Source organism: Eretmochelys imbricata, chromosome 3, assembly GCF_965152235.1.
Source record: "Eretmochelys imbricata isolate rEreImb1 chromosome 3, rEreImb1.hap1, whole genome shotgun sequence".
In the NCBI taxonomy this organism is placed as follows: domain Eukaryota; kingdom Metazoa; phylum Chordata; order Testudines; family Cheloniidae; genus Eretmochelys; species Eretmochelys imbricata.
The window spans coordinates 84,202,251-84,216,710 of NC_135574.1; the positions used below are offsets into that span (position 1 = coordinate 84,202,251).

The following is a 14,460-nucleotide window of genomic DNA, read 5'->3' on the forward strand; positions in this document are numbered from 1 at the left end:
GTTACTAAATATTACTTCAGCTTGTACCACTATTATTACTGTAATATGCACAAAAGTGCATCTGAAATGCACAGCAAGCATTCAAGAAACTATCCCAGATGCATTGTCTGTGTTTGGTTTTGTACCTTTGACACTTGGTGCTGCTCCAAGCAGCATCCTTAATTCCTCCCTAATTTTTTTCATAAGTGTCCCAAAAAGCCTCAGAGTAAACCTGGCACCTCTGGTATTAGCTGATGTATCTGAGCAGTTGTATTAGCTAATTGTGATTAAACTCTGGTTATTCCAAACAAATGGAGCAAATCTTTTTGTATGTAGCTTTAAAAGTTCAAATGTCTTCGTTGTTATTGGAAGGTGGCTGTGTGTGAAGTATGAAGTTTGTAGAGACTATTGTTTAGACAGAAGAATCATAAGAAATGTGAAGAAAATAAGTCAAAATATCTAAAAAGGGAGCACTTTACTAACTTTTGCAGCAGAATAGTTTTTAACATATTAATACTTAAAAATGTCAATTGTTGTCTGGAAAGTTTAAGTTCAAGCCCTGAAGTGTAAAACAGTGGGATTTTAGTCTTGCTTTAAGTGTAGATTTCATACCTATGGTGGTGTTACTACTGCCTCCGTCATATTTTTGTGAGCATAAACAGAACATCCCGGTGTACCTCTTTTTTTACAGATGCTGACAGGCAAGACTCCATTAATGTATTTTTGGGAGTATTCCAGCCTGCAGAAGGAAAACCTCATCTTTGGGAACTTCCTACAGACTTTTACTTGCATCACAAGAACACTATGAGTCTTTCACAGACAAGGAGAAGGTATTTTGTAGTTCCCTATTTATCATTCACTTTCATAATACGTGTTCAAAATTTAAAAACCTTTAAATTGATTTTGAACAACTGTCTCAAAAATACATTTCACTTTGCAAAATAAGCAGGTAAATTACTCTGCCTTGCAAAGGTGGGTTATTTGAAACAAATACATCATTGCCATATTTTAAACATTTGTAAAAGCATTAATTATCATAATCTCCTTTTATGAAATGTCTGACATTTTGTTTTAATTAAATGAGTCCGTCTGATGGAAAAGGACAGATTAAAAAGATGGAATTTCATATGAATGAAGCTTGCAGTTTGAAATGATCTGCTATTTTATTGAAGTCCAGTTACCAGCATTTAATTAATCTGCAGGCTAAAAGTATTTCTGTTAAATTTCAGCTAGTCATATTTATTGATGTAGCAAAGTATTTGAAATACTGTGATTAGCATTCATTTTTTTCTGGGACACAACCAGTTTTCAGGAGTACATGCTCAGAAAATGTAGACCAAGAAGTGTGCATTTCTATTTTTTACCCACCTCCAGACCCCATCCCAATCTAGTCCAGTTTGAAGATTGTATCAATCCAGTTTTATCTGTCATCCCATTTGTGCATTATAGTTTATATAACAATAATAAAGCCGAAGTACTTGATATGAGAGATGATTTTTGAGGATAACTTCATTATTGAATTACTGTTTAGAATTGTAATGACTGAACATGTCTCTACATTATACTAATTTTAAAAGAACAGGTGATATTGGAAACTTTCTACAGAGACCCTTTCAAAGCTGCTACTGGTGCTTCACCTGATTTTGTTAGATGTTCCGACATTATTTTGATCCTGCCTACTTGTCCATCCTTTTGTGGGCTTGGTCACTTCAGTTGTTGGATTTGAAATTCTGCTTTAGATTTTATCTGGAGAAGATTCAGGTCCCTTAAAAAAATCCATATAGCCACTGGTTTCATCTTAACGCTATGCATCAGGTCATCCTGCGTCCAAAAGAACTGTTTCTAGATGACCATTTTCTATTGTATTTTATCTGTTTTCATAAGCAGCATTACATAAGAACATAATAATGGCCATACTGGGTCAGACCAATTGTCCATCTAGCCCAGTATCCTGTCTTTTGACAGTGGCCAGTGCCAGATGCTTCAGAGGAAGTGAACGGAACAGAGCAGCTATCGAGTGAGCCATCTCCTCTCATTCAGCTTCTGGTAGTCAGAGGTTTAGGGACACCTAGAGCATGAAGTTGTATCCCTGACCATTTTGGCTAATAGCCATTGATGGACCTATCCTCCATGAACTTGTCTAATTCTTTTTTGAACCCAGTTATACTTTGGGCCTTCACAACATTCCCTGGCATCATCTCTTGAGGGGTTTTTTTATGCTGCTTGTAGCCTTTTATTTTATTTAAAATGAATTTTGTAATGTGGTATTACACCACCATGGGTTTGGCTTTGACGGCTACAGTTTCAAGCTTAACAGAGTGAAAGTCCCCTCTGCTTTTTGCTTCAGATTTAGAGTCTGTAGGAACACACAAAGTCCAAGGATAGTGACCGCACATCCATTCACAAGTACAAGGTTTAGTTTTTTACAAGTTTTATTAAAGTTACAATTAAAGTTATGAATACCCAAGCATATAGAAATTCTCTACAGACCTATGCACAAGTTACAAATATAGTTTTTCTCACATGCTTAACAATAATGTTACTGATGGGTTACTCATGGATTGATTACCAGTAGAGGGATGGTTCCTGCTGGAGTATCTCATAGGGAGCTAAATTTTCCTAATCTAGGCACTCTCTTTTTATAATGTGATTCTGACTATACTTCATTAGCACTTCTGCACATAGTGCACCCTGCAGTTAGGGCATGTGTTAAAAAAATGTTATTACCCGGGTATCTTGTAACAAAAAATTACTCTTACTGTTAATTTTTCACTATCACCCATTGGTACATCTTTTCCCATAATCTTAGGGCATCGGGTTATTCTTCGGTCACTTACGTCAGCATTTCTTATCTCCAAGGCCTAAAATAGCTAATCTAAAATCTTGCGGGCCTTAGCCTACAGGTTCTTGCGTTTCAGCTTGTCTTACTTATATCTAATACATGATTCCTCTAAATAGTGATCAGTCTTATACCTCTATACTCTCACAAATTAACTCTATTTAACATATAATGATTATATATGACATAACATGTCAGTCAATCACATCACACAATAAATGAACAGTAAACTAAAATCATTTGCTACATCGTTCATATCAGCCATGCAGCCAACCTCCAATTAGTCTGGCCACATAAAATATGTGCAACATCTTTCTTCACTTTATTGTCCACTTATCCTGAACATTTCTGTGTAATGCTGTGTGGCAAAGTGAATTCAACTATGTGTTGCAAAGGTGATTTCTCAAATGAATGTCCCAGTCTCCCTTTAATTCATTATCTTGTTTATTTCAAAAGCTGTCTTATCTTTTGTGTTCTTGCATGTTTTGTTTTTCTTTGAATTAGAAAGTTAAAATTGCTACTTACTATTTTTCTCCTATTTCAGAGTAGCAACCATGTTAGTCTGTATCCGCAAAAAGAACAGAAGTACTTGTGGCACCTTAGAGACTAACGAATGTATTTGAGCATAAGCTTTCATGGGCTACAGCCCACTTCATCGGATGCATAGAATGGAACATATAGTAAGGCAAAATACACACACACACACACGAAAAGGTGGAGTAAGAGGCTAATTAAGATGAGCTATTATCTGTTAACTGTTCTCCGTGTGTGTGTATATAAAATTTTTTTTTTCTGGTCTGAATTTGTCGTTTTTAGTTTTTCTGATTAGAGTTCATAATATACAGAAAAATTTGTTTCATGTGGAAATAATGCCTTCTGAGTATAGTAGATACTGTAGATAACTGAGATATAGATATATATTTCTATATCGTCAGTCTGTTTCCTTATGTCAGATTAAATTGTGATTTCTTAAGAAGACACAATCTGATGTATTTGTACAGCACCAAGGAAACTGGGGCTGTGATTGTGTGTACAAACTGCATTTGAGTCTGAAGGGGTTAATATGCGACGGGGGGCCAAATCAACCCCACCCATGACACCAGAAGCATGTGTCAGGCTTCAAGGAAGGAGCTAAAAGGGGCAAGCCCCTGTCAGTTGGAGGCTGGCTGGGAAAGGAGATCTTCAGCTCTCTTACTGTGGAAGAGAAACCTGGCTGGAGCCAGGAACTGAGGAAGATTGTAGCCTATCAGAGCTCCTGCAATGGAATGTAGGCTTGGTCCAAGATGGATGCCATGTTTGGCTACCAACAGTTGACTTAAACTTGCGTGAGCGAATAGGGTGGAATCATTTGTTTTCTTGGTACGCTGTAGAGCCTGGGAGGTGCAAAAAACCCAGAAGGGACAGAAGAGGAGTTTTGTTTTGTCAATTTTGGACTTTGGATGCTGCAGAAATAGTGGAAATGTTATGTACCTAACTGGAGCGCTAAATCTGCTCAACCTGGAAGGTGGTGGAGGCTGGGCTGCATCACACCACAAGATAGGTGTATAGGGAAGGCAGGCAGCCACAGGGGTTCCAGTCATGACTGGGGCTCTTGGCCACTATGGCAATAAAATAATAATGATGAAAAATATTATCTCTGGGGCCATGGGAAGAGAGGGAAGAAGTAACTTGCTGTGACAGAAACTTCTTTCCACTTCCCAGGCCTTTCCCATCTCTTGTTCAGAAAGAAAATATTTCATAATGAGTGGTATACACTTCCTCTTGAATTCATGGAGAGAGAACAAAATAGGAGGAGTCTGGAATCATGGAAATTGGGCTTTTCCCCTGTCACCCAGCTCCTGCTCAGTGCCAGCAGCAAGACAGTGCTTAGGTGAGATCAGCTCTTGGATGAAGAACAGTTGCCTGAAGCCAAACCCAAGAAAGACAGAGGTGATGCTGGTGGCCAGAGGAAAGTATTTTGAAGAGCGTGCAGCCACAGTGCAGTCTTTGTTCGTTGAAGATCTACAACCACAATTAGTCATGTCAGTCTATCGTCTAGGAGTTCTCTTGAATTCCTCTGACACTAAGTTCTCACATAGCGTCTGTGAGAAATGCTTTCTATCTTCCCTTGGCAAGGAAACTCAATTCGATTCTGATAGATGAAGTCCCGACCTTAGTTATTCATGCCTTTGTCACCTCTCAACTGGATTACAGCAGTGCAGTGTGCCTGGTCATGAGGGCTTTAGCACTTAGGAAATTCCAGCTAGTTCATAACACTGCAGTGCATCTCCTCAGCAACACAGACTACCATGAGCGTAGTCCTCAAGTCTTTACATTGGCTTACCATAGAATTTTGAAGCAAGTTCAAGGTCTTTGTCCTTCTCTTCAAAGCACTCTATGGCCTGGGGCTCTGATACCTAAAAGACCATGGCCAACAATTATGCTTCTGTGGTGCAATGGGTCTCTCAACAATAAAAGTAAAGCTTGTCTGTCCAGGAGACAGAACTTTCTCCGAGTGCAGTTTGAGACTGTGGAGGAACTAATGACTGTCTCGAACCTCACCACTTTCCGCTACAAGTTCAAGGCACAATTCTTTGGCTGTGCCTTCTCTAACATATTATATATTTATATTTTAAAAAAGAGAGTAAAAAAATAGAATAACACACCCTACCAAAACAAGACACTTCACTGCACACACTTCTGCTTCGGGGGGAGAGGATGAGAGAACAAACAACATGTGATGGATGTGTTCATGTTGCTTAGTGCACACCTGGAAGGCTCTCAGATACTACTGCAATAAGCGTTGTATTAAAAACTTGCATGACAGGGATCTGGGTAGCAGAATTCCCACAGTGTCTGCTGCTGATCACTGCATTAGCCTAGGTAGAATCTGATCTTTAATATTTAGGATCATATGTGTCTCTCAAATAAAAGCCATAAAGATAACTTTTTTTTCCTTCCAGGAATGGTGTCGGTATAATTTAGAAAAAAATTACAGATATAATTATGAGGAAAAGATGGAAACATAGAAATATGAATAGCTGAAAGACAAAGCATGCTTCATTTATGCTTCATTTTGTTTTCCAGTAGGTTATTGATTTTCATTCAATGAGAGCAGCTAGAGCACTTTATCTTTGCTGTTAAATATTCCAGTAATGAAGCACTCTGGTTCTCAGACCTGTATGATTAACAAATCTCCTGTCAGTGTCTTTTTAAGAATATCAACACTCCTGTCAGGAAGCCAACTTATTTTGTATTTTTCACAAAACTTTGCAAATTGTCGAAGTTTGCCAAATATCGATAAATATTATTGTTGATCTCCACACTCTCTTCAAATTTTAAAACCTTAATGTTAACATTATTTAAAAAAAAAAAACCAGAAAGATGTTAACCAGTAAGCTTATCTGATAGTTTTGCATTGTTATGACCATTGTCTTCTCACACACCCTCTCCACATGCTGCTTTGATCTCCTTCCATGCATTATGTTTTAGGCCCCAATCCTGCAACTGCTACCGAACAGTTGGACATCTGAAGTAAATGTAGGTCTGTGTAGGCAGACTGCTGCACCTGCATAGAGCCCCACTGACTTCAGGGGTCTGTCCACAAAGGTGCAGTTGCACGACTGGGAACTGTTAAACTTCTCAGGCCAAGGATTGTTCTTTCCTTTCTCACACCCTTGCAGTATAAACCACCATGCACAATTTGGACCCTATATAGTGCATAAAAAATGGTGTGCATGTTTTTAGATATGATAGTAGATTAAATATTTATTTTCTATATAAAATACTATAGTAAAGTCAATTCCATGTGTGAATTTCCCCCCCCATAGCTATACCTACTGGTGGACACGAGGTGTATTAAATCATTTACCACTGCCTTATGATGAGGGTAAGTGCTCTGTGTTTTTTGTTTTACAGAATATTTTGGAAAAATACTGATTATTTTGTTTCAGCCATTGAATGGTTTGCATGTATTCCTTTAATCACAAATTAACAAACTGATGAAAGCTGTGCAGTTATAACAGCTGACAAGGATTTCCTTCTCAATGAGCTATGGGTTTCACTAGCATGTATGAGATGCCTGCATTACAGCTGCCAAATGTCCATCAGTTGTTGAGCCAGATATTGTAAATGTGGTGCTTGCTGTAGACTTGTGGATATGACTTTGGCTTCTATAAATTCACATGCAGGGAAGCATTTTAAATAGTTTTTTGTCTTTCCCATTCATATGTGGCTTGAAGTATTGTAAATTGATGACGCACAAGAATAGTCTAGCTGATAATTCAAATACAATTGGAAGACACATCACCACTTCTCCAGCAGAGAGACTGTTCAAATCAGAAATGTCAATTTAAAAGGGAATCAAATTAATTAGTTAACTTTTATAATGTAGCTCCTCAAATATATATATATATATATAATGTCTTGTGCTATAGAAAAAACATATGGAAGTGTTTATTACAGGAGTATGCAAATATTTTTTTCCAAATGTGCTAATGATTTGCAACAGAACATGTTGTCTTTTTTTTTTCAGTGACATGCACTGAAAATATAGGGAAGTTGATAGTGAAGAAATTTCACAAATATGAAGAAGAGATTGATATTCATAATGAGTTCTTTCGGCCATATGAATTAAGCAGTTTTGATGACACCTTTTGCTTGGCAATGACCAATTCTATACGGTATATTTTGCAGTGTTATAAATCATATAATTTAGATTTCACAATTCTAATACATAACCTGAAACTTACTTTAGTGCAGCCTTTTTGAATCTTGTCCCACTTTAGTATTTGTTTTTACTTGGAGCCCCCACCACTGTCTTACAGTAGTGGGGCGGACACTATTAGTATGTTACTAATGCATTTGTTCAGGACATACTAGGCAAATTACTCAAAATACAAATCAAATGGTACTATAAAAACATACCTTACCTGTATTAGTGCTGCTGATGTTAGTCAGTGAGAGATTTGAGTAAGTGGCAGGGTCGTGCAGGGTCACAACACTACTCAGATTTGGACCAGTGGTCCCTCCATCTGTGTGATGGAGGGTGGCTGAGCCAGATTTAAGTGAGTGACATTGCAAGCTGGCACTTGGCCCCCACACTTTTACTATAATTACTGAATTATTACAAGGTTCCCTGCTCTCCTGCCCAGAAAATTTGATGTGCCACCCTAATTGAGAACTTCTGGTTTAGAGCTTTATTCAGCTGGAAAGAGGACATTTACATGTGTGGACTGTTTAGGTAATGTAGACCAGTGCTACTCAAAGTGGTGGTCTGCGGACCGGTGGTGGTCCGCGAGGCATTGGCTGCTGGTCTACGCACATATTGGGGGAAAAAAAATTGCCAATCCCCCACATCAGATAGCTTGAGAAGCACTGATGTAGACTACTTCATTTGAATTCATGCAGTTTTGTCTACTCCATGCCATAGTCCAGACTACAGGGTGTGAATTATAGACTGTTCTAACCTGTTGCTCTCTAACAGCCCCATGTAGACACCTAGATTCTGCTGGCGTGAACTAAAAGGTACCTAGTTCATTTTGAGGTAGTCCCATTTAAAACAGGACTATGTTAACATGAACTAGGTACCTTTTGTGCATGCCAGCAATATCTATGTGGGGCCTGTAGAATGCAGCTTGTTAGAGCGCTCTACAAGTCACACACTCATAGTCTGGACTGCAGTACTGTGTAGACAAGCCCATTCTCATTTAGGAGAAAAATTGTGTCTGTTCAGATATATTCTGTTTTTATCTCAAGATTGTGTGCGCTTGGAGTTGATTAAAACAATCAGCTGGAGTGTTTTCCGGCTGGCAGCCATGACACCTTGGATCATGCCAACTGAGTATTTTAAAAAATATTTTGAGCATGCATGCTTTGGCTAATGGCTTTTGTGGAAACGATTTCTAAAATGGCCATTTAAACTAATTTGAGTCATGAATACCATCATGAAAATAACATTGTTGGGTTTCCATTACCCCCAACCTACTTCACAAGTGACAACTCTGTGCACAGTCATGTTTTGTGGGTCTGTGTGGTACAACTGAAGGCTTCTTAAATCTCTTTGGATTTTATTTTTTTTTAATTTTTCCATGACTGTTTGTGACCTGTAATCAAAGTTTAACCTAGACAATCCTTTTTAATTCATGACAACAACTTTTAAATTCAGAACTAAATGTTACAGGATGTTCAGACTTGTAGATGTGAAGAATTTTCAGCAAAACCTGACAAAATATAATTTTAGAAGCATATTTCACATGTTGAGCTTTATTTTATGGCTGATTTTTTTCCCCCTATTCCAGAGATTTCATGCCCAAGAATGTTGGAATTGATCCAAGTCCATTTACAGTGCGGAAACCTGATGAAACTGGAAAATCAGTGGTGGGGTAAGATTTGCATATAAAATATGGAATTTAAGATATTGTATTGGCATAATAACATCAACATTGTAGAGTACAATGCAATTAACAACAAAATGCATAATTACTTAGTTCAAGATGAGCAATGACTTGAAGGGGACACACAAACCATACGTGGCTCTTGAGTTGAGGCATAAGGCTAAAATCCAAGTACCTACCTGTACTCAAAAAGAGAATATAAAGGATCCAAGGCCTATTTGAAGTAAATGGAAAGATTCTTACTGACTTCAGTGGACTTCCCTAGTTCTATGAAAGCTCATGGGGCCTCCATCTGAGCCTCGAGCACATACTGCACCTATCACTGAAGGTGGCTTTCTTAGTAGCTATCACTTCAGCCTGGAGGGTGGCTGAACTTCCTGCTCGGACATCTGAACCATCTGATATAATCTTTGAGAAAATATACTTGCACCCTCATCTGAGATTTCTGTGATCTGAGATTTCTCTCTAGAATCTCATTTTCATAGAAACCTGTCAGTTTACAATCTACATTTTACCCAAAACCACATGCCAATAGAGAGAAGCAACACCTCCACTCTTAGATGTTAGGAGAGCTTTGGCATTTTAGGACAGGACTAAACAATTCAGTTTGTCCACTCAACTATTTGTGGCCATTGCCACAACTAGAATGAAAGACCTCCCAATCTCTTCACAAAGAATTTTCTTGGATAACTTGTTGCGTTCGTGTATGTTACGGTTTGGCAGGCATTTCCCTGCTGAGCAAAGTGATGGTACATTCCACAAGATTGCAAGGGTTCTCTGTGGCATTCTTTGCACAAGTTCCTATCCAAGAAATTTGTAGAATGGTGACTTGGTCTTCAGTCCACATGTTTGCATTATGCCATCACTCAGTACTCTAGACATGATGCTAAATTTGGACGAGCTGTACACCTGTCTGTGTACATGAACTCTGATCCCTCCTTCTACTGTATAGCTTGTAACTCACCAAAAGTGGAATGCACATGTATAATCACTCGAAGAAGAAAAAAACTGTTATTAACCTTCTGTAAATGTTCTTCAAAATGTGTTGTACATGTCCATTCCACGACCTCCCCCCTCTCCACCCCCCGCATTGGAGTTGTCCAGCAAGAAGAAACTGAGGAAGCTTGGGGATGGCTGGGCCCTTTATATCAGCATGCAGTGGTGTGCAGCAACAGAGGGTACTCAAGCCACCCCAATGGGTACCACTGAGGGGAAAAATTTGATGACTTTGTACAGGGTGCACACACACCAACAGGAGTAGAATGGTCATGTGGAATGTTCAAAGAACAAGTTATGGAAGGTTAGTAACCTTTTGGGTTTTTTTGTAGACCTAAAAAAGCCATTGGTGTAGATAATTTGCCATATCAGTAATGCTATGACTGCATGCTGTTATATTAACTTCTGAGGTATCTGCTCTTCTATGAAAATTTTTTAGAAGCCATATAATATATTAAGGCATAAGGATGAAAAGATATAAGACATAAGGATGAAAGTGGAAAAAGAATTTCCTGTCCTTTCAAAATAAGGGCCCAATGGGTTGCATAATCTAGTAGATTTTGCTCTTTTTCTCTTTCCAATTTTTGTATTAGACAGTTCCAAGCTAATTTGATTTTCTTTCCTCTCTACGGGTAGTATATGTGTGTGTCCCCAAACAAAGAATACATTGTTCAGACATTTCTGTGAGGTCTCATATTTTTGGCATGGAACATCAACTATAGAGCTGCACACAGTTAATTTTATTTTCTAAAGGAACAGTGGCTACTAGTTGAAAAAGGCACTTAACTGTACCTTCGTTTGATGCAATAGACTTTAACATTTTATTGAGGCATCTCTGAACTGTATATTGATTTGCCAATCTCCTCCTTGATTTTTTTGTAATGTTACTTATTAAATCATTTGACTCTGTATCTAAATATTGATTTGTTTCAAACAGCAGAACAACTTGTTCTGTTTGTTTACAAGGATTCATTCTTAGATCTCTGGTCTTCCCAGTTTAAATATCCTCATGAGCTTGTGTGCTTGAAGTGTGTTTTAAAACATTGGATGAAGTAGAGTATCCTTTTTTGTCCTTGTGTTTTCAGTCTTAAAAATCCATTTGCAAAACACATCATTATTGTAATTTTCCAAAGGGAAAATTACTAGTGGTACTAGTGGTAGCTATCTACAAGAGGCTATCAAGATGCTTACGCTCTACATAGAAATCCGAAGAAGTGATAGTGTGCCTAGTCTGCTGTGAGTGACAGAGTAATTGTATGCTTTTTCCAAAGTGTAGCACTAAATTGCCAAGGGTATTACAACAGTTCCATGCTGTTGGTTCCATATTTCTAGGGCATTACCGAGTCAGGATGTCCTGAACTTAGTTTGGAGTCATTAAAGTGGAACATCCTTTATCAATTGCTAAGCTGTAAGTACCAGCAAATGCTTTTGTTGTTTCTTCCACTTCCTTCATCTGACAGATCTGCACTGAATAACTCCTTCAGCTACCATCCTCTTTGTCCAGTCTTCTACAGTGCCATTGAGAACCAGGAAAAGTCCCTAAACATTCATACCTTAAAGCTGAATTAAACGGGTACCTGATGATTTCCTGTGTCACTTAAAGCTGACATAGACAGCTTTATGCCAACCTCTGTTGATGCCACAATTGAGCGTGTGGCTGGGGAAAATGGGGCATGACTGAAGCACTGCTATACTCCAGTGGTCCCCTACTAACCACATGACCCTTTGAATGCTGTTGTAGCCAGAGGAACTTAGAACAGCTGCAAAACTGCTCTAACTTGATTTTTGAGACTGGACCTGTGCCCAGTGGTCATGGGATAAGGAAGCAATAGTGATGGTTTAGAGACTCCTTTACACCCACCTCTTTTTCCCAGAGTGTTGCATATACCAAGTGGACAGACCCAAGAATCCAATCCCTTAATGTTTTATTCCCTTGTTCATTGCATACTTTAATTTATCAATCTTAATCTTGTATGAATGTTCATTTAAAGATGTTCCCTAATACAAAGCAGTGGATTTTAATGTTTTTGCCATTATAAAGCCATAGTGCCTGGTTAATCTAATCATTAGTTCTAGTTATGCTTCATATGAAGCCCAGAGAAGAAGAAAAAAATAAATAAAAGCACAGCAGGATGTGAGTAGAATCAGATATTGCTGGAGGAGGTGTGTGGATTCTGTGGCAGTGTTATACTCAGTTTTTTTTGTTAGTACTTCTATAAATTTTAAACTTAAATTTTCTTATTTATTACTTTCCTTCATAAAAAGTTGTGTAAAATTGCTTTTATAAAATATCTTCCATGTTCCACCTCAGAGGTGACTGCATGTTTAATGAAGGGTGAGGTGATACATATATACACAATGTATAAAGCACTCTGAGATTCTTCACAATAAAAAAAAATTCATAAATTAGATATTTTTATATGAAAAATCAGTTATTCAGAGGCTTATTACAATTTCCCTCCTCACCTTTGCACATTTTTATATTTCCATGTTTAAGAACATTGCAATATAATAATGTATTTTAAAAATATTTGTATATAGCTTATAGTAGGGAGAACTGGTAGTGACCCATATATTTAATTGTCTGTACACTTTCCATTATACAATTCTTGGATTATTTTTTCTAATTTAATTTGTTTGTTTTTGAGAAACTCTAATCTCCATTGTTTCAGCAGGCCATAGAAATTCATCAAAGAAAAAGTCTTCAGGCCTGGTTGTAGCTTATTTCTTGAGTGCACCCTCTGCTGAATAAATGGGCTAATATAAAGAAAACAGGACAGAATAGTAAGCTCTCTGTTCTTTATCATCTAGCCTGGAAAGATCCCTTATAAGGTGGCTTCAGATTTCTGTACAGAAACAATAAGGAGACGTTGACATGATCGGGGAGGAAATGGAGAGGAAGATGTGTTTATCAGCAGTGTTCTTTATAAATTGAAATGAGGGAGACACTAGCTATGGCAGGAAATGACCAAAGCTTTTCAAGGATTGTAGTGTGAGAAAGTGTGTAGTTAGGAAAAAGTGGGTATATTGATGGTTAAAAAAGAGGAAATAAAAAACTGGAAAAGGGGAAGGAGGAGAGAAGTCAAGGATGACACCAAGGTTGTGAACCTAGGAACAGGAGAGAGAGTGGAGGTGTCAATGGTATTGAAGACACAAGGTGATTGAGAGGGAGAAGGAGGAAAGATGATAGAGCCAGTCTCTCCAAAACTGAGTTTAAGACCGCTATAGAACATCCAAAAGAGAATGTCAGACAGTTGAAGATGTGAGCATAGAGTGCTTAAAGGGAGTTCTCTCATTTTAAGACCAGGGAGAAGGTGGCACTGTTGGGGAGGAGGAAAGTCATTAGCACTATCAAGCAGTTTTATGGCTTTGTTTTTAAACTTTCAAGACCTGGGAAGAGAATGACAAGGTTTGGTAATGCCAGGTTCAATCACGAAAGACAATGCCAAGTTCAATGCCAGGTTCAGTCACGAAAGGCAATCCAGAGAATGACAAGGTTGGTAATGCCAGGTTCAATCACGAAAAATACATAAAGTTGTTTAGAAAGAAGGAAGAAGAAAAAGTAGGGATGAAAAAAGAGACTGAGCAGAAAATGGAGGTAAGCTGGCATAATCATGAAAATGACTTCAGACATTCAGCTGTGTGAGAAGAGGTACAGAAATAGTGAATACCCTGGGAAAAGAAAAAATAGGGGATTCAAAGGGTGGGCAGAGCCCTCCCTTAAGAATAACAGAAGACGTTCAGAAGGTATCAAGTATCAGAGGGTAGCCATGTTAGTCTGTATCCACAAAAACAAGGAGTCCGGTGGCATCTTAAAGACTAACAGATTTATTTGGGCATGAGCTTTCGTGATTAAAAACCCCACTTCTTCAGATGCATGGAGTGAAAATTACAGATGCAGGCATTATTATATTGACACATGAAGAGAAGGGAGTTACCTCACAAGTGGAGAACCAGTGTTGACAGGGCCAATTCAATAAGGGTGGATGTAATCCACTCCCAATAATTGATGAGGATGTGTCAATTCCAGGAGAGGGAAAAAGAAAAGGAGTACTAGTGGCACCTTAGAGAAGTCTCTAAGGTGCCACTAGTACTCCTTTTCTCTTTCCCAATACAGACTAACACGGCTGCTATTCTGAAACCTGTCATTTAGGAGAGGGAAAGTTGCTTTTGTAGTGAGCCAGCCACTCCCAGTTCCTATTCAAGCCCAAATTAATGGTGTTAAATTTGCAAATGAATTTTAGTTCTGCAGTTTCACTTTGAAGTCTGTTT

General features: G+C 38.2%; 1 protein-coding gene across 6 annotated transcripts in view; it reads left to right on the plus strand.

Moving 5' to 3' along the window:
• The window catches only part of FIG4 (FIG4 phosphoinositide 5-phosphatase), a 161,983-nt gene that overhangs the window by 86,752 nt on the left and 60,771 nt on the right, over positions 1 to 14,460 (plus strand). For 3 of the 6 annotated variants that reach the window (XM_077812927.1, XM_077812930.1, XM_077812929.1), the window contains exons 16-19: positions 671 to 809; positions 6,628 to 6,686; positions 7,332 to 7,479; positions 9,097 to 9,180. In XM_077812927.1, coding sequence (XP_077669053.1) covers positions 671 to 809; positions 6,628 to 6,686; positions 7,332 to 7,479; positions 9,097 to 9,180 — 430 coding nt within the window. The remainder of the gene's footprint in view (positions 1 to 670; positions 810 to 6,627; positions 6,687 to 7,331; positions 7,480 to 9,096; positions 9,181 to 14,460) is intronic. The other 3 variants (XR_013345611.1, XM_077812932.1, XM_077812931.1) reach the window with 2 other exon arrangements.